This window comes from Leptinotarsa decemlineata, unplaced genomic scaffold, assembly GCF_025532065.1.
Source record: "Leptinotarsa decemlineata unplaced genomic scaffold, Ldec_3_MD MMD2_tig00026328_RagTag_RagTag, whole genome shotgun sequence".
NCBI classification, from domain to species: Eukaryota; Metazoa; Arthropoda; class Insecta; order Coleoptera; family Chrysomelidae; genus Leptinotarsa; species Leptinotarsa decemlineata.
Window position 1 is genome coordinate 2,266,470 of NW_027412688.1, and position 19,587 is coordinate 2,286,056.

Genomic DNA, 19,587 nt, shown 5'->3' on the forward strand with positions numbered 1-19,587 from the left:
ATGGCGAGTGGTTGTTGGAAAAAAAAATACTAGTACCTACAATCGATTTCAGCCATAACGAGTTACCAATAATAATAGAAAAGTTACTTCAAGCTTGTATTTCCTGATCAACAATGACATTCAAAACAATACATGTCTAGTATAAGCTGGTCACCTCAGTTACGGAAAATGGTTGTATTGAGCTTATTACTTATATGAACGAAAAAAACATACATATTCGCGTTTAGGATAAATTCACATACGATTTGAACATTCATAATGTATATTCTGACAGTTATTCATATAGAGTAAACCATAACTTTGCAGTGAAATTTGAGAACTGTCATATTGTTAGATAAAAATATAATGAAATCGCAATCGACAGAAAAAAAGTATTGCTCTCTAAAAGAGTTTGTGTATATATTTCATACATTTCTCAAACTGTGATATATAACATCTTTATATCCCGTCGTTTGTAATTTTTCAAAGTTCACGTCGGAAAAAACCATGTAGTTTTAGTCAAACACCGGCAGTATCCAACGAAAACGTCAATATATTTATTTTTTCAACAAATCGGCAATTAGCCAGACTTGTGTTTTTTCAATTTTAATGGAAATTCAAATCAGAGTTCTTGGTTGATTTGAAATGTAGGAACTGGCAAACTGATGATTGACTTATCTCAACAAAACTCCGGACGTTTGATCAAATTACGGTGCTGACGTTTTGATCTAAAATGAAATTCATTCGTATCATTACTAATTCTTACCAGAATGTATTAGGGTATCATGTGAAAAAAATGTCACGTTGAATAACAATATTGCTGGGAGAATATTGTAAAGAAAATTTTCATATGTTTTTCAGTATGAAAATATTCATAGGGTGCTAAAATGAATAGTGGATCATTAGATATACACTAAATAAAATCCGTCCCAACCTCAGGTAAACAAGGACATGAAGCTCTTTGTTATCTTCAAGTAAATTTTACATACTGGTAAATCATTTCAAAAATCATGTTGGGCAATGGATGTTTGTATTCATTTTTATTTACTTATGTTAGTTATCTTAAGATATATGATGGAATCGGCCGATACTTGATGAAAATCCATAACTAACGTATTCTAAAAACACTTTATTGTGTGATTTTCACTAGATAGTTTTACAAAAACGCAACACGTGTTTCGCCATACCTACAATGGCTTCCTCGGGCGTGTCTTAATAACAAATTCTACACATTAAATGTTATATATACCTTATTTTACAATTTCAAGTACCTGTATTTCAAGTACCTGAATTTCAGGTACCTGAGTTTTTACCTAAGTTTGTAATGAATTCAATTACCTGAGCTTATGTTCCATTTTCTACATTCGAAAAAATATTCAGTAACGGAGAGTCATTTAATTCTAATTGATCATTCAGTAAATTACCCGAATTCCTAAATCTATTGATTTCTAAACATTCTAGAAGATTGAGTTTCAAACTCTTCTCTTCTAAATGTACATCGTATTCCTGATTGAACTCATGTCCTTCTGCTAATAGGTGGTTTGCAAATGTGGAATTGGTCTTTCTATTTATAAAACTGCTTCTATGCTCTTCAATTCTTTGGGAACATGTTCTTCCAGTTTGGCCAATATACAGTTTTGGACAAGAGCCACAAGTCAGCTTATATACTCCTGATCTATCCAACAACGAAGTTTTGTCTTTATTGTTTTTAATAAATTTACTTAGATTATTATTCGTTCTGTAAGCTACGTTTACGCCTTCTTTCTTAAAAAAACGGGCAATATTCCTGGTTGGTTCACCCAAATATGCCAATGTCCTATAACTGACGCTATCGCATCTTGAATATGGGTAGTCCAAGTCCATGGCTTGCTTTTGAAGTTTTTTGGTAACAATGGCGTTTATAATATCTACTTTGTAACCGTTATTAACCGCGATTTGTTTCGTCAAATTCAGCTCTTTCTGGAACTCCAATAAATTCAGGAATTCGGGTAATTTACTGAATGATCAATTAGAATTAAATAACTCTCCGTTACTGAATATTTTTTCAAATGTGAAAAATAGAACATAAGCTCAGGTAATGATTGAATTCATTACAAACTTAGGTAAAAAATCGGGTACCTGAAATTCAGGTACCTTAAATTGTAGAATAAAGTATATATAGCATTTAATGTGTAGAATTAGTTATTAAGACACGCCCGAGAAAGCCATTGTATGGCGAAACACGTGTTGCGTTTTTGTAAAACTATCTAGTGAAAATCACACAATAAAGTGTTTTTAGAATACGTTAGTTATCTTAGTTATCTATTTAGATCTATGAAATATACATTTATGTGATGAGAACATACTATGCAAATCAAATTATTCAAAAATGATAATGAAAGAATAATTATCAAGAACTGTTTGAGAAGTCAAAGCACAGGGCACATAACAAAATATGAATATACAGTATATATTATGAAATACCTTGTTATAAGGCTTCCTCGTCGTTTCTCGCAAACCACAGACGGAGTCGATATAGACAAACCCGGAGTCAAACTGCCTCTCCTTTCGATGCGACATTTTTTAGTTTTGACGTTCTCATTTTTCTCCAGAAATGACGGTTTTCGGGGGTATCGAAAAGACAGCGAGTACGAACGAGGACGATCGAAGGACATTTTATTGTCCAGAAAACTGTATAGCAATCAAACTGATTTTTGATAAAAATGTGTTAGTTCACTTAGTTTCTATAGAAGGACACTCTCACATTACGGTTTCGAACAGCAAAATTATCAATTAAGAAATTCGCATGTGTAGATTCAACTACTTTGTATATTATTCCTTATCATTTCTTTTATTGTACTCGTTATATCGTTGTAAATTTCTTGTGACAAAGAACTTTAACTTTCTGTTCAGTAGAATGGTTTTTGAACAACTTTCGAATTTACCTTTGCTGGAGAAGTCTATTGTAGTAAAGAAGATACAACTTGAAGAATAAATATAATCAAATAAATAAATATTTTACAAATGAAGACATCTACCGTCACAAAAAGTTATTTGTGGGATCAGCAGAAGAATCAAAATTTAAAATTATGAAGCAGGGTCTCAAAGGTTGTCCATTGTGAAGCTAAGCTTTGGCATTGACCTCCAGAGTTCAAGGAAACAACATATTTGTTTCTTAGAGAAATTATACTGGTAATTTGAAATACAGGTTTGCTTTAGATTGATCGTCAAATTTACTGACCCTTTGAAAGTTACTAATTCCGAAATTAGAGCATATTAATTATTTAGGCATCATTACGAATATGCTTTTGAAATAAACTTATCAAATTAATTTTCTAATCAGATGAAATTACATACTTCATTATGAAAATTTTAATTTTTGCAAAATATTTTGAGCAACATACCCACGATGATTCTTTTTTCCTTTTTTTCCACTCTCAGTTGAACTATGGTATATTTATTAACATGGGGAAGAGTTGACCTAACGTATTTGAAACATTAAGGAATATTACAAAAGTAGTTCATAAAAATCATGTACAATAAAAATATTCGATATTCCTCTAATAAATAATTGGGCAGTTATTTCGTTTTATTACTATCACTGTCATATTCTCCCCTAACATTGAATACAATGATCATATTTATAATACACGAAACAAAAATTGAACTACCACTAAAAATAAAATACTCATTGTAAAATCACAAAAAAAACTGCGACAAATTACAAATCAAAACATTTTTTTTTTAAATAGTGAAAAAATCGATTCTTCAAACTCATAGAATAATTTTTCAGAACATAATAAAAGTAAAATACGTGTAACTACTGAGCGTTTTGATTATATATGTATTGTTTTATTATTTATTGAATTTGTTAGTGTGTGTTAATTGATTTCTTCAACTTCATGAATTGTGAATAATACTTAAATTCTTACAATTGGAATAACTCCATTAGGTTCTAACATTTTTTCACTTATTGTTTACTTTGAATTTGATACTAAAGAAAAATTTATGAATAAATTATCATTAGTTCCGTTACTAACAAATAAATTAATAGATTATCAATTTTTTTTAATGGAGCAGCCAAATATTTTAGGCACCGTTATAAAAAAACAATCATTTGAGGTCGTATTTGTAGCAGTGGACTGGCAATCTCACAAGAATAAGTCAGAAAGTATCATTAATTTTCAGATTCCACCCATAAAAGATAGAAAATTTTTGACAACTGAATTTTTAGAAAGAATGACAGATTTTATAAGTCACGAGCGAGATATTTTATAAAAGATACCACATAAACTCAATTATTAAGCTATGTTTATAGATAGAAACTCAACAGTTGACAACTGCTTGTAGCTTCTTGATGAACAACTAAATTAAAAATGTATACAATATGTTCTTTTCAAAAAAATGAAGCTTCACCACAACACACTCTTCCAGCAAGGAAAAACGGCCGATTTATAGATTTTCTGGTAATTGATTGGTCTAAGATGTGTGACCACCAAGATCGCCTGATTTTACACCTTAAGATTATTTTCTTTACGTTGATCTAAAATCGGTTGTCAAGAAGGAAAAGCTTCTAAATTCAACAGAACTGATGATAAGAATAACTGCTGCGAAGTTTTTCGGAACGTTATGGAAACCTTTGAGAACACCAGAACAGGATGTACCTACAAGTCTCTGTCACTAACAGGAATATTTCCAACGAAAGTTTTGACTCAAAGTAAACATTTTAAACATGTTTCCAAACTTAATTCGGAAAAATAGTTCAAAAAGCGAATAATTATTTTCTAAACGGACCAACATCAACAGTTCGTTAATTTTCCTGCCGAATTCCGTGGAAAATACGAGCAAATAAGTTTTAAATCACTCCACTAAAACACAAAAACAAATTTTCAAATCAGTCCACGCGATGTACGAATTAAAAAAAATCCCGCCAAGACGATCTCAACTATCGAACTGGACCAAAACGAGAAGCTGCATGTCGTCGGTGTTAGCACTATCAAGGACGGTCCTGCTGCTTATAGTATAATTTAATTGCGTATCTTACCTTAAGCAAACAAACATAGCATTCGGTTTAGTAAATATACACTCGATTCGGAAAAATTCACCATTTCGATTGCTCGTTTATTTTTCTTAGAATTACAAGGAGTAGTCAATAATTATTCTCTCCACTCAATCGTTAGAGTCGTAAAAATCTTACTGCAATTAGCAAATGTGTACATTCATACATGTGTTATCAAATCGTATAATCGTTTTTATCCCACTCGTTTTTAAGAAATTTACAGATATTTTTGTTATGCGGAAAAAATAGTCTTACACTTGATCTAAGTTGAAAGATAGAAAATGGAAGAGATGTTCAATACTTCAATATCATTTATTTGTAACATGAAATTTTTTGTTATAAAAAAACTTTATAGTGTGCTGTTTATCTGCCATCTTCTTTGTATTGTGTCAGCTTTACAACAATGGTATTTCTTGTTGTGTTAGACACTGTTGTGTGTGCTTGTTTTGAAGTGCTTTTAGATGTTGAGTCATTTTATACTAAAAATATCAGGTTATTTCAAAAGTTTTGTCCATTTTAATGTCGATATGATTTTGTAGCTCCATATCCCAAATCAAAACACAACAAGACCTAACATTAAATATATACCACAAAATAATACACATTCCTAGAAACAATGAACCTAGAGAAACACCAACACAAAGAATATTACCTGATGTAACCCAAATACAGGTAAATTTAAAGAGACATCCGGATGAAAGGAGAGGGAAAATACCTGCACTTAGGCGTTCTAACCGTATAAAAAAACAAACAAGAAGATAAAACGTTCAGTTTTTGTGAACAAATATTAATATTAAAACATACCTCAATAAATATTTATTCCACTGTGCTTTGGCATATACCGATTGAAAGAGAATTTTGTACTCTATACTTTGATGCTGTTCATCCATTTCAAATTTTTATTTTTGCTACTTTTCAGCTTATTGTCGTTCAGCGATTTTCGGCCAAAGCGCTGCCGAAACAGACCGAAAAATTAACCAAGTATTTACAATGACAGTAATAATGAACGTTGTTCATTAACACTGTCATTTTGTTCGACGTTGGTTTTCGAAATTTCGTTCCGTCGACTTCATCAAATCCCGAACACTCAATTGTTATGCTGACGGAATTAATCGACTTGTGCTACGTTGGCAAAAGTGCACTGATTCGAATGGCGCTTTTTTGATAAAATTGAATAAGTATTCACACAGTACAGTTTACAGTACTCATTAAAACGGACAAAATTTCTGAAACAACCTAATAACTGAAGTCGTGGATTTTTTGTTCCGGTGAAGAGGTTCGCCAAATAATCTGTACTCCCCTCTGAAAAGAAAGATCCTTGAATAAACTAATATCTTATAGAAATATTTCCTATTCAATGTAAAAAAAATTTTTCAAGTTTTATGACATGTAAACAAATTAATTATATCTGTAGGTATAACTTCAAAAACGCAAATAAGTAGCCGATATTTAGACATTTGAATTAAAATTATACCAAAATAGATCTTTCAGAATGGAAAATCTACAAATGAATTTTATTTGTGTGAATTTAAAATATTTTTTCACAGAAATGCCCAATTTGTGGAGTACCAGTTTTACTTAAAAAGTACAATGAAAATGTTCTATTTTTTACAACCAATTGTCTCTTATCTGGCAAACGCCATAGTTGAAAAACAATGGTTTATTTTTCAACTGTGAAGACAAATTTATCGCTTGGGATGCTAGCAATAATATTCAAACGAGAGATGATTGTCCCACAAATGTTTCAGCAATGACTACATTCATTTCATTAGTTTTGTTCCCTTAAAAAAAGGTATTTAAAAAATATATCTGTCTTTCTTCAATGTATTAACTAGAGGATAAAATTAATAGTGCCAATTCAGTTTTGAAATATCGATTCTACCAACATTAGCTAGACAATGAAAAAACTTGGGTTTTACAGTCAAAACATTTCATAGGCGACTTTCCTTTTAGTGTACAGCAAAGTGTCTATACGAAAATAAATAAATACTTTATAAAGGAGAAACTATAATCATTATCTTACTTGTCATATACTTAGATTGTGACTTTTTTTTGTTGGCCTATTCAAAATGTACCCCACATATACTGTGGTTGAATAAAACCAAATCTGTTCGGATATTTCAAAAATTGGATTGAATTCAACAGAAACATTGAGTATCTTTCAATCCCCGTAAAATCTCTGGTTATTTTGGGAAGGTTGGAAAATTTATTCAACAGACTGGACTCTTTATGTACACCGTTGGAATAATATTTATATGTTTTTATAAAGTTCGCCACTTCAAAACCCCACAAGACAGTTAAAAGTAGAGTAAATAAATTAGAAATAAAAACAGGAAATCATTCGCGATTTATATACGTTCCTTAAATTCATGAATAATCGTAATGAATTTTTGAAAAAGCAAAATATTCAACTCAAAGATTTTCTACAACTTAGTGCTCGATTTCAATCAAGAGATCAGCAAAAACAATCATTTAACAGTACTTAGTTAATATATAGTAATGTATATATATATATATATATATATATATATATATATTTGACAAAAAAAAATAAACTCCGTTAATGTTTAACTTTTTTCGTCGATTTATATATTCAACTAATTGTTTTTTACTCATTTTTACTGCCCTGAAGAAGCTTCCCACTAGAAGCGAAAGCTTGGCAAAGTAAAGCAGAGTTTTTGATTTTTGATTTTTTGACTGAGAGACCCCGTTATTCCATTCTACTGTACATTTGGTTTGACAAAAAAAAAAAAAAAAACTCCGTTAATGTTTAACTTTTTTCGTCGATTTATATGTTCAAATAATTGTTTTTTACTTATTTTTACTGCCCTGAAGAAGCTTCCCACTAGAAGCGAAAGCTTGGCAAAGTAAAGAAGCAGAATTTTGTAAAAGATGAAGAGAGGTTGACATTGTTCGTTGAATGAAGTTCCAGCTATTATTCTAAGTGAAGTAGTGAGTAATACGCAGTTAGTAATGTATTGGTATTTATAAATCTTTTCAGCTGGCGAAGAAGGTAGAGCTGAGTTGACAATTTTTTGCATAGAAAGTCAATATGATTTTCCCATTTAAGTGAGTCATCAATAATTATACCTAATAATTTTACGTGCTTCTGTGTGGTTACCCTATTATTTGAAGATATACCTATTTGTTGAGTTTTTTCCCTATTTAATTTCAAATCATTGGAAGTAAACCAGTTTACAGCTTTTTCTTCAATTTCATTGGTCTTGTCGAGTAGTTTACTCATTTCGGAGTTGGAGTGAATCATTGTTGTATCATCTGCAAAACAGATGACTGTGCTAGGTGGTAGGCTTTGAAAAATATCATTCACATATATTACAAAAAGTATAGGTCCAAGGATTGACCCCTGAGGTATGCCATGGGAAACTACTTTCTCTACAGATAATTCCCCGTTTGTGCAGATGGCTTATTTCCTTCTGGTTAAATATGAATTAAATAAGTTCAAGACTGTAACTCTCATTCTAAAAATTTCAAGTTTACTGATAAGGATATTGTGGTTGACACAGTCGAAGGCTTTACTCAAACTTTACTAATACAAACAACTTTTTGTATTACCTTTCCCACTGCGTCTATTGTAGATCTATTTTTGATGAAGCCAAATTGATGGCCATGAAGAAGATCGTATTTGTTTAAATAATTGGAGAGGCGCTCTTTAATAACAATTTCTAGGATTTTTCCTAAAATGGGTGTAATTGAGATAGGTCTATAGTTGTCTGGTATATTGGGATCACCTTTTTCAAAGATAGGCACTACTTTACTCATTTTGAAGACATCGGGAAAGATACCTTCCGTGAAGGAGCGATTCATTAATTGTGTCAAAGGTTCAACAAGAAAGTCAATGGTTTCTTTGATGATTTGACTATTCAAGTGAAATATGTCAAAGCTAGAGGTGTTCTTGAGTTTTCGAATCGCAAGTGTTACTTCTTCATGATCAACTGGTAGTAGAAAAAATGAATAAACTGGTTTTGGGAGGCTAGAAATATAATCGAGAGCGGAGATGTTGCAGGTAGGTAGAGATTTAATGATATTCTCGGCAATATTCGAGAAAAATATGTTAAATTCATTGGCACTGATGTTGGAAATTGTTTTGAGCTCACTAGTAGAGTATCTTTATGTTTGTTGGTTGAAATTTGTATAAATTTATCATACGATTCTTTTTTTGCCTTGTAAAATGCAATTTAATGGTAACTTGATTCAAACTCGAGTCGAGAAACAGTATTTTTGTTCTGTTGTAAAAAAAGTGTTCTCAATAAGATACTTGAACGTGAAAAAGTCATCAAAATAATCACGAAATGTGACTTTAGCTAGACTACTAGGAACTGATAGGGACCATTCATTTTTTCTTCCCTAAGGACTTCTTAGTTAATGAGAAATATTAATAGGAACATATTCTAAAAACACTCCATTGTGTGATTTTCACTAGACAGTTTTACAAAAACGATTTTTTGTAAAACTGTCTAGTGAAAATCACACAATAAAGTGTTTTTAGAATACGTTAGTTGTGGATTTTCATCAAGTATCGGCCGATTCCATCATATATTTTAATAGGAACACATCGAAATTATCATTCTGTTCATTATATTATGAATACACTTGAGAAAAATGAACAACTTTCTCGTTAAAAACTGAAAATTGTATCTCATTTCACCTGACCATTTGTAAACTTTTCTGCAGTTCATTAATGAAGAAAGTTAAAAGAAATGAACATACATATTTTTTTGAAATCAAATTTTTCCAATTTCATTACTTGTACAAATGTTTTCCTGATAATATTTGTTCACAAATACGCTTCTTTGAAAATTTTAAATGAGTCTTGATTTCTCCAATAGTTTTTCCAAAGTTTTTAGTATGAATATATGAAAATGTTTTCTAGAAGTGCTTGATTGAGGACCTATTATTGATGAAAAACCTATGACTGATCGTCACGAGTAACGAAAAGTGGATCCTCTACGACAGGGGTCTCCAAACTTTGAAGCCTTCGGGCCATAATGATTTTTTCAGTTGGTTCCAAGGGCCAATTTCTGCCCTTAACTATATTTCTAGACTAGGATAGTCGCAAAGTGCGTGACCTAAGCAAACTTACGCTTTTTTGCATTTCAATTATTATTGTGTATTGTGACACTTAACGACATCTAGTGGCGAGTAGTGGTACTATGTACTATCTTTTTCAGCTACCCGCTAAGTGGCATTAGGCGTAATTAAATATTTGGAATTACCGCGTTGGTTCGAGAAAGTTTTACTTTGCAAGTAAATAAAACCGAGTAATTATAATTCTGTGTTTTCTTCTTCAACTTATCACAGCAATAGTAACAACAATTAGTTAATCATTGGCTGTCGCGGGCCAGATTGATGACACTGGCGGGCCGGATTCGCCCCGCGGGCCGTAGTTTGGAGACCCCTGCTCTACGACAACAGGAGACGTTCAGGACAGTGATTGGACACCGATTAGCTACCCAGGCACCTTCCGAAGGCAAAAACCCCGGTGGTCAGCGGTTGGAGAGAATCGCTATAACTTTCTGCAACCAGCCAAACCATCACAGCAGAGTCCTATCGTGAGGAAATCGACGAAATGTACCAAAAATTGCAGCAGCAGCAGACAGCACTTGTCTACAGAAGAGATCCGATTCTGCTCCACGACATCGTCCAAAAGTTAAACGAATTGATCGTCGAAGTTCTGCCTCATCCACCATACTCCCCAGACCTTTGTCAACCGAATACCATCTTTTCAAGCACTTCGATAACTTTCTCACCGGTAGAACCTTCGCCAAACAGGACCCGGAAAAACGTCCTTCGTCGACTTCATCGAATCCCGAACACTCATTTTTTATGCTGTCGGAATTATTCGACTTGTGTTACGTTGGCAAAAGTGCACTGATTCAAATGATGCTTATTTCGATTTAATTGAATGAGTAATCACTAAGATATTACAGTTTAGAATAGACTCATAAAACGGACAACCTAATTATTGCTCCCAAATCTTTAGTTTACCCAATTTCAATCTGCAGGTCAAAGCTAACATTGAATTTAAAATAAATTATACTTGAAAATAAGCACCTACTTTCAAACATAAAACCATTTAGAAACATGTACTAACCTTACATTTAATGATCAGTTCACCTTAGAAAAAATGGAAATGGATCCAATGCATGCAAGGTTGTATATAACTCAATAATATATTCAACAAGAAACGAATATAACTGCCGATAAACATATATAAATGAACAACCACAATGATAAATATTATCTACCCACAGGAAAAAGAAATCAGTTTTTATTCAAGTCACCTCTTCAGCAAATACTATTTTATCAGTGTTTGAATATTCAGTCAGAATCACAGGGAAAAAAATGTTTACGATTTGTCTAATTTCACATTCATTAATATGTCTTCAGCTGTTGAAATATCATTCTATAAATTTGGAGAAATGCTTGAACATTGACATCCTTCTCAACCTTTTTTTCTCTCAAACACATTTTCAATGTATAATAAAACTTCTTTTTCTACATTCTCTTCATTCAAAAACGAATCAACGAAACTGCCAAAGATTTTTTCTCAAGAACCTTCATAAAATTCCAATGATATGATTGAATTCTCTCAATCAATGCTGAGGCAATCAACAAAATAAATAATGATTTAATTGCAACAAGAATGGGCATGAAACAAAGTTGTGATCTCGTGTAATTCCTCTATAAGGATATGAATTAACATTTATCTTGTTATACCATGTGTGACAGTAGATTGCCTAATGTTATTTGGAAACAACCAGTAATCTGTATTTTTAGGAAGGACAGTAAGTACTCTTTATGACTGCTTTATTGAGAAAAAAATTGGATGCACTTCTTGAAACCTATATTGAAATTCAAATAAATTCAGAAATAGGTCTCGACATGAAAAAAACAATTTAGTAATCATAATTCAACTGTTGAGTATTTTTTTTTGATTTTCACTACTAATGACCTTAGGCCATCATGAATAAAATTTGAGTCAAAATTCATGAAAATAATTCACAAAACAGAATACAACCTGTTTAAATCAATAAAATGAAGCATTTTATTTTGGTGAGCCACAAGCAACGGTTTTTGGCTGCTTATAAAACAGTTATTTTTTTTTGGGAAAGAAAGTTTTTGGCTTTCTACTACTCCATCTGATACAAAAAAAAGGGATGAGAGAATCTTCGAAAGAACGGAAAGAAGTAATCAATTTGAAACTCTATACATGAATGTGTAGATCATGCAGAGAAGTAACTTTCAGACACAAACTGAAAGAAAGTCCTCCTGAAACAGCTACTTTCATATAAACATTGAATTACACGAAAGAAAATAATTCTTTCGAAACAAATACTTCTATATGAACACTGAATTATACAGAAGATACTTTTCTCTACTCAGTTTGTATTTCAAACATTTGTTGTGGAATAAGAATCAGATATCATTCACATGAGTTCTACTTTGAATGAATGGTAATAAATTTTACTCACATAGAACACTGTCACCCTCACTGGTATACACCGATGTTTCGCCTTAAGACACTTGCCCTAAGGCTCTTCAGTACCAAATTGGATAACATTATAGAAAATACACACACTTCATTCATGAATTACGATTTTGAATGTCACAGAATAAGCTTGTTCTGCTTATGTCATCGATGACATCGTAATGACATTCATTCACCTATTTGATTTAATCCCAGCCAAGAGGAATCTTATTTGAATTGAAGGGGTTATATTTTTAGGAGTGATTAATTTTTTGGGAAAGAAAGTTTTTGGCTTTCTACTACTCCATCTGATGCAAAAAAAGGGATGAGAGAATCTTCCAAAGAAAGGAAAGAAGTAATCAATTTGAAACTCTATACGTGAATATGTAGATTATGCAAAGAAGTAACTTTCAGACACAAACTGAAAGTCCTCCTGTAAAGTATAATTCAGTGTTCATATAGAAGTATTTGTTTCGAAAGAATTATTTTCTTTCGTGTAATTCAAGTTTATATGAAAGTAGCTGTTTCAGGAGGACTTTCTTTCAGTTTGTGTCTGAAAGTTACTTCTTTGCATGATCTACACATTCATGTATAGAGTTTCAAATTGATTACTTCTTTCCTTTTGGAAGATTCTCTCATCCCTTTTTTTGTATCAGATGGAGTAGTAGAAAGCCAAAAACTTTCTTTCCCAAAAAATTAATCACTCCTAAAAATATAACCCCTTCAATTCAAAACAGTTCTCTTTCAAACTTTGAATAGTAAGGTAGTTCAAAACTATACGTTTTTTTTTATATCACATAGGTATCAATATTTTGAAGGGACCAACAAAGTCAGACCACAAAGAAATAAAACAAGCATGGTGTTCCTCAAAGCTCAGTTTTAGGTCTATGTCGATGCAGTTTTATGAAACCTTGTTTGCAGATGATATGAGTTTACTATGCTCTAGCAAAGACTTAACCAGCTTATAACTAATGACGCGAGATAGCGAAACATTAGCATATAATTATTTGGTTTGCTGCTGATAAGCAGCAAACCAATTGTTGGGATTTTAGGATTCGTTATTGATAAAAAATTGAGCTCCTCTGATCATATCAAAGCTGTGATTAGCAAACTTCAACTGTTCTAGTGTTGGAGTAAAGGCTTTCGAAGCTGGTGTCTAACAAATTGACCGATCTTATTAATCAGTGGGCTATGCTTGAAGACTGGCAGTAAACAAATCTAAAGAAATGAACTTTGAATGTTCAAGCCTGTCTAGGATATACCTACACAGTAATTTGAATGGACTGACGTCTATCAGAAAACAACTTGAAACCATTTACTGAAACTGAACTATTATCCTTATTAGGGAATAAATTAAAAAATAAGAAATCCTCTGGAGCAGATGATATTCCCATGTACATTTGGAAAAGAATTCTTCCAACGATAATAAAACCATTAACATATCTGATTAATCTGATATCTGTAAAAGGTGTCTTTCCGCAAGAAATGAAAATCGGAAAAGTAACTCCCATTTTCAAGAGAAACAACCCGAACTTAATGGAAAATTATCGTCCAGTAACAGTACCATATGGACTATCAAAGATATTCGATTATGCATTTTTGGATCGACTTACTTCATTTTAAAATCTACACAAAATATTAACAAACACGCAGCATGGCTTTCGTGCAGAAAAATCAACTAATACTGCCATTTTTTCATTATATAATGAGGTAATTAGATATATTGAGGCCGGTGAATGCCCGGCAGCGATATTCTGTGATTTGAGTCGGGCATTCGACTGCGTCAATCATCAAAAACTTTTACTGAAATTGGAAAGATATGGACTAAGAGGTGCATCTCTCAACTGGATATCCTCATTCCTTGAAGGTAGGAGACAATATGTATCTCTCCAGTGTACGGTCAAAAATGAAATCCAGAGAATAAATTCTGAGCCTTTCAGTGTAGATATGGGAGTACCTCAAGGGTCCATTCTGGGCCCAATCCTTTTTATTCTATATGTAAACAATATAGACTCTGTTGTTTCTGAAGTTCATTATACAGCTTATGCCGACGACATTTCTATGATCATCTCGGCATCAGCTGATGAAATATTGAAAGACAAATGTGCTTCTGCAGTTGAACATACTTATATCAGAATTTTTCAATTATCATGATTTATTTTTTAATTCGTATAAAACAAATATTATTCGTTTTCATAATAGACAAAATAGGATGGAAGACTTCAGTTTCAGTGCTGATAATGTGACATACTCAAAATCGAATAAAAGTGTTAAATTCCTGGGTATTCTTCTTGATGAAAACTTGAAGTGGAATGCTCATTGCCAGCATCTAATTTCTAAGCTTAATTCAATGAAATTTCTATTTATGAATCTGCGGACAGTTTTAACTACCACTCAACTAATGAGCATTTATTATGCTCAAGTTGATTCAAGACTGAGGTATGGTGTCTGCTTCTGGGGTGGGTCATCCATGACTCATAACGTATTCATTGCTCAAAAACGCATTATACGGTGTATTGCGAATGTCTCAAGGAGAGAATCTTGCAGACAAATTTTCAAAAATTATCACATCATAACACTCACATCTGTTTATATATTTGAAATATGCAGCTACATATTCAAAAACAAAACACATTTCAAAATGAATAAAAATGTTCATCACTATGACACTAGAACAAAAAATTGATTTCATGTGCCATATGCAAGACTAAGAATAACTTCATTTGCACCAGAATACATTGGAATAAAAATATTCAACAAACTGCCTGATCATTTAAGGGAAGAACATAATTATGTGATGTTTAAGAGAAATTTAAAGAGTTTTCTAATTGAACAACGTTTTTATTCATTGAATGAATTTTTTAGATTAGATAAGTAGGGTATTATTTTAGTTTCAAGGTGTTGTTTCAACTTGTATGTTTCTTATACTCTGTTTTTATCTTTATTTTTATTTCTTTTATTGACTATTCCTATACAATGTATATTGTCTACACGGAAATAAAGTATTATTATAACTACTCTACTGAATAATACCACGAATGGCGTTGGATTATATCCGACAGGCGTCAGTGCAGGAATTTCCTGCATATGCAATTGGCAATACAACTGAAAGAGTCGACCTTCAATTTTGGAACGGACACATTTGCAGACCAGTTTCAGGTTTCTTAGCTACTCGTCAGTGCAAGATAATGACCATCATCGACCTAAAGTCAATGATATTCCATAATTGAAAATCGGAATTCTTTCAGAGTATTTCATTCCTCTTCCTAAGTTGGAGCAAACAACAAAATGTCACTCCATCTACTGGACATTTGTTATAATTTCGTTCGTTAGTTTTCGTCACTATATAAGGGCAAGTATTGCATGTAATTTTGTAGGGAAGTTACCTGCATGGAGGATTGTCAAATGATTCAGACCGATATAGATTTTTCCAACTACTGCAAAATGAACTTTCTGAACATCAATGTGGGAAAGTGAAAGGTGATGAGTTTCTTTAAATTGCATGTAACACTTTTGAGCGGAACTATTTCATTGATGACTCTATGTTACAACTTGTAGATAATATTTGTGACCTGTTAATTGTGTTTGACAAAAATCTGAACTTCAATAATCATGTAAACAATATTTGTATCAAAGCCTTAAGAATGCTAGGATTCATCAAAAGACATACACTACAAATATTTTGATCTGGATGCAATAAAATCGTATTTATCACTAGTTTGTAGTATTCTAGAATACTACACCGCATTATAAAAGTCATAAAGAAAGGTTAGAAAAAGTACAAGGGCGATTCACAAAATTCTTAACTTGGAAAATGAGTTTGTATTTTCAGGAAATTGATACGCATACTAGGCTTACAATAGTCAACCCCCAAACTCTTGAGGATAGGCATAAACTTGCCATGATATATTTCCTTCACAAGTCATAAACAATTCAATAGACTGTTCTGATATATTAAAGGGACTGTTCATTCATGTCAGTGTCAAAACCACCCGTCAATGATGGTTTTTCTATATGTGAAACTATCGAACCAATTATGGAAATACTGCTTTCACTACAAGATTGCAGAGAAACTATACTGAAAACTTCTCATCCCTTGACATCACACATTTGGCGTTTGCCCGGTTCGAAAAGCAAGATATTCTTAAGTTGTCCTAGTTGCTATTTTCAATTTGTTTCTAATTGGTTTTGTTTTGCTTTGTGCTTGTTTTTCTCTTTTTATATTCTCTATTATTTATACTGTTGTCTATATTGTTTATATGCCATTTGGAATTGTATATGGTTCTGTAGATTCACTTTGAATAAATAAATACGTAGCTGAGTTTGTTATTACAGTGGCTACAAAAATCGATAAAAAAACTGGAGGTCCATATTTGAAAAAACTAAATGAACATATATGGCAACATTTAATTTAAATAAAGTACTTACACTTCTCTTTTTATCTCATCCTCGGCTATCAGATCATACATCTGGCTGTTATTGGGCAGCATATTGACCAGAAACAGTGCATTTTTACCTGAAATAAAAAAGATTCTGAGTGAAGTTTTTGAGAAATATAAAATTCTTACTCTCCCTCCACTGTGTGCTTAGTACACACAAACAAAAGCCTTTATGATATAGTTCATGAAATCATTTACAAAGACTATTCCTTTCAACTATCTAATTTAATATAAATCTCAGTAATTTGAAATGCAGCAAAATTATACGACCATTATTAGGTTGATATGAGAACTTACTCTATTGTGTTTCAGAAAAAGGGTAAAAGTGACTTATATAGGAAGCACTCTCTGTGATTGAGAATTTCTTCAAAATCAATCTTATATTTCAACTAACAATTTTGTGAATGTTTTATTCATTTCATTTGAATAATTGAAACACTAATTTTGATAATCACTACTTGATGTGCCAGTAATAGAAGTGACAAAATGTCCATTTGTCCAAAATATATTGAATTCAAATATAATAAATGAGGAACCAAATATTATATATAGATGACTGCAGCTTAATGGTTTCAAATTGAATGTTGAATTAATTTAATTTATATTAATGTGGAAAAAATAGCCTTGGGATATAAACCTTCAAAGTCTATTAATTTTTGAACATGCACAAAATGTTACAAAAAAAAACTCAGAAAAATCAATAGAAACACCTCTAATTGGACAAAATCAATTCTATATAAAATTAAAGTGAATTCACAGTTCCATTACAGTTCATCCACTTTGTTTTTATTAATTGAAACTCAAATCAAATATATTCAAATCGAGCTCTCAGCATCGAATGCCTCTAATAAACATAGTTTATAAAAAACAATATTTCTGAGTGTTAAAATGTGTGTCCTAATAATTTATGTCATATTGATTCTTAATAATAAAACATTTGTTCATGATAACCATTTTCATCATACCACAGTTAATAGTAATATGTTTGTAATAGCAATCCCAACAGAAGTTCTACAGAATATTTTATAAAGGTCTTCGATATTTAATAATAATCAATAATGGACATAAGTGTACTTGATTACCAACATGGATTTTGACATCGGTCTATTTGTTTTTATTGTTTATGAAATTTGTACCTATATGAGTAAGCTTATGCTATTGAAGTATTATTAGGTTTTTTCCCTTGAGTTCAGAAATAATATTACAAATATTTCCATACTAAGGATAAAATCCATTTAGGAAAGATTTATCGTTTGTACTGAGAGCTTTTCAAAATTATATCATCAGAAATTATAATTCTTATCACTCGAAGGGCCATCTACGACTCGAGTACCGAATGCTTATTGTATAAGGTTAGATTCCTTTCATCATTTTTTAAGCTTATTTGCAATCTACAATATGATGGAATACATATAAACCAAGCAAGTTCGTTCAAATACCCATAATATATTATAACCTTTAAGCATCAAATGATAATTTCAACAATAATTTGTATGTCACATGATTAAATAAAACTCTACACCACTCTGAGCATTCAAAATGCACAGAAACCCTGGTGTTTTACAGATTCCTTTTTTGTTTTGCCAAGAACTTTGTTTTGCAAAAACATGAGATTGACCCAACTCAATATAATACATATACACATACATACAGGCGCACAGCACACACACATACATATATACACATGTATACATATACACACATACATATACTAGCACACATACACTTCTATACACATGTATATTGGCGCACGCGCACACACATATGTATAGCGGTGCACACATACACACATGTATACAGGCACACACAAATGCATACATACTCACAAGTGTATATACACACATATTCACAAGTATCACGGCACACACAAACATACATAAAACGAAGAAGTTATCAATGGATGGTTAAATTAACAATAGGAAATGTTGAAAGAAAATAAAAACTATCAATTAATTGTTTTTATATCAAATTCAATAAACATACTTTCAAATATTTTTTAAATATACATTCATTTTTAATTCATTTCTTCAATTTTGAGAAATCAAATGATATATATTGAATCGATTATGCAGAATGAATTTTTGTCCAAAACCAGTTTTCAGATTGAGGGATCCCAAAAAAATGTCCTGACTAAAGTTTAAGTTGGAACATTGTATCTTATTTCTAAGGAAATGGATTGATTTCGCAGACTATAAATGTTGATATAGCAAGCGCCAAACGTGATGGCGAGCGATCGCGTAGGTATATACTCTCCCAACTAAATTACTATTGAATTACAATAAGCCCCTTGCTGGCCATTGTCGTACATATAATTAGTTTTAATTAGGGTAGCAAATGAAACATGACTTCTTTGTAATTTATTTTCATATTTTATTTAGTATTACGGGTCGTAGTATAGTTCTTTCAATGTTATATAATAATACACCCTTGATGATTGTTATTTTGTTAGGCGATGATATTTTTTCAGAAACAACACCAATTATTCAGACAATGCCAAACGCCAACAGCATTGAAGGACAAGTAATGATACGCTTCTGAACAGAGCATTTATTTGTCTTGCTAGAGTTGTAGTGGGGGTTACATTGAAAATGAGTTTGTGCGAATGAGTGCGCCATCATGTTTGGCGCTTGCTGTATAGATGC

The 19,587-nt window shown here is 31.8% G+C and overlaps 1 protein-coding gene across 7 annotated transcripts in view; it reads right to left on the reverse strand.

Moving 5' to 3' along the window:
* Positions 1-19,587, reverse strand: part of RhoGEF2 (Rho guanine nucleotide exchange factor 2) — a 213,491-nt gene that overhangs the window by 21,429 nt on the left and 172,475 nt on the right. For all 7 annotated transcript variants that reach the window (XM_074182252.1, XM_074182254.1, XM_074182255.1 and 4 more), the window contains one exon: positions 16,935-17,022. In XM_074182252.1, coding sequence (XP_074038353.1) covers positions 16,935-17,022 — 88 coding nt within the window. The remainder of the gene's footprint in view (positions 1-16,934; positions 17,023-19,587) is intronic.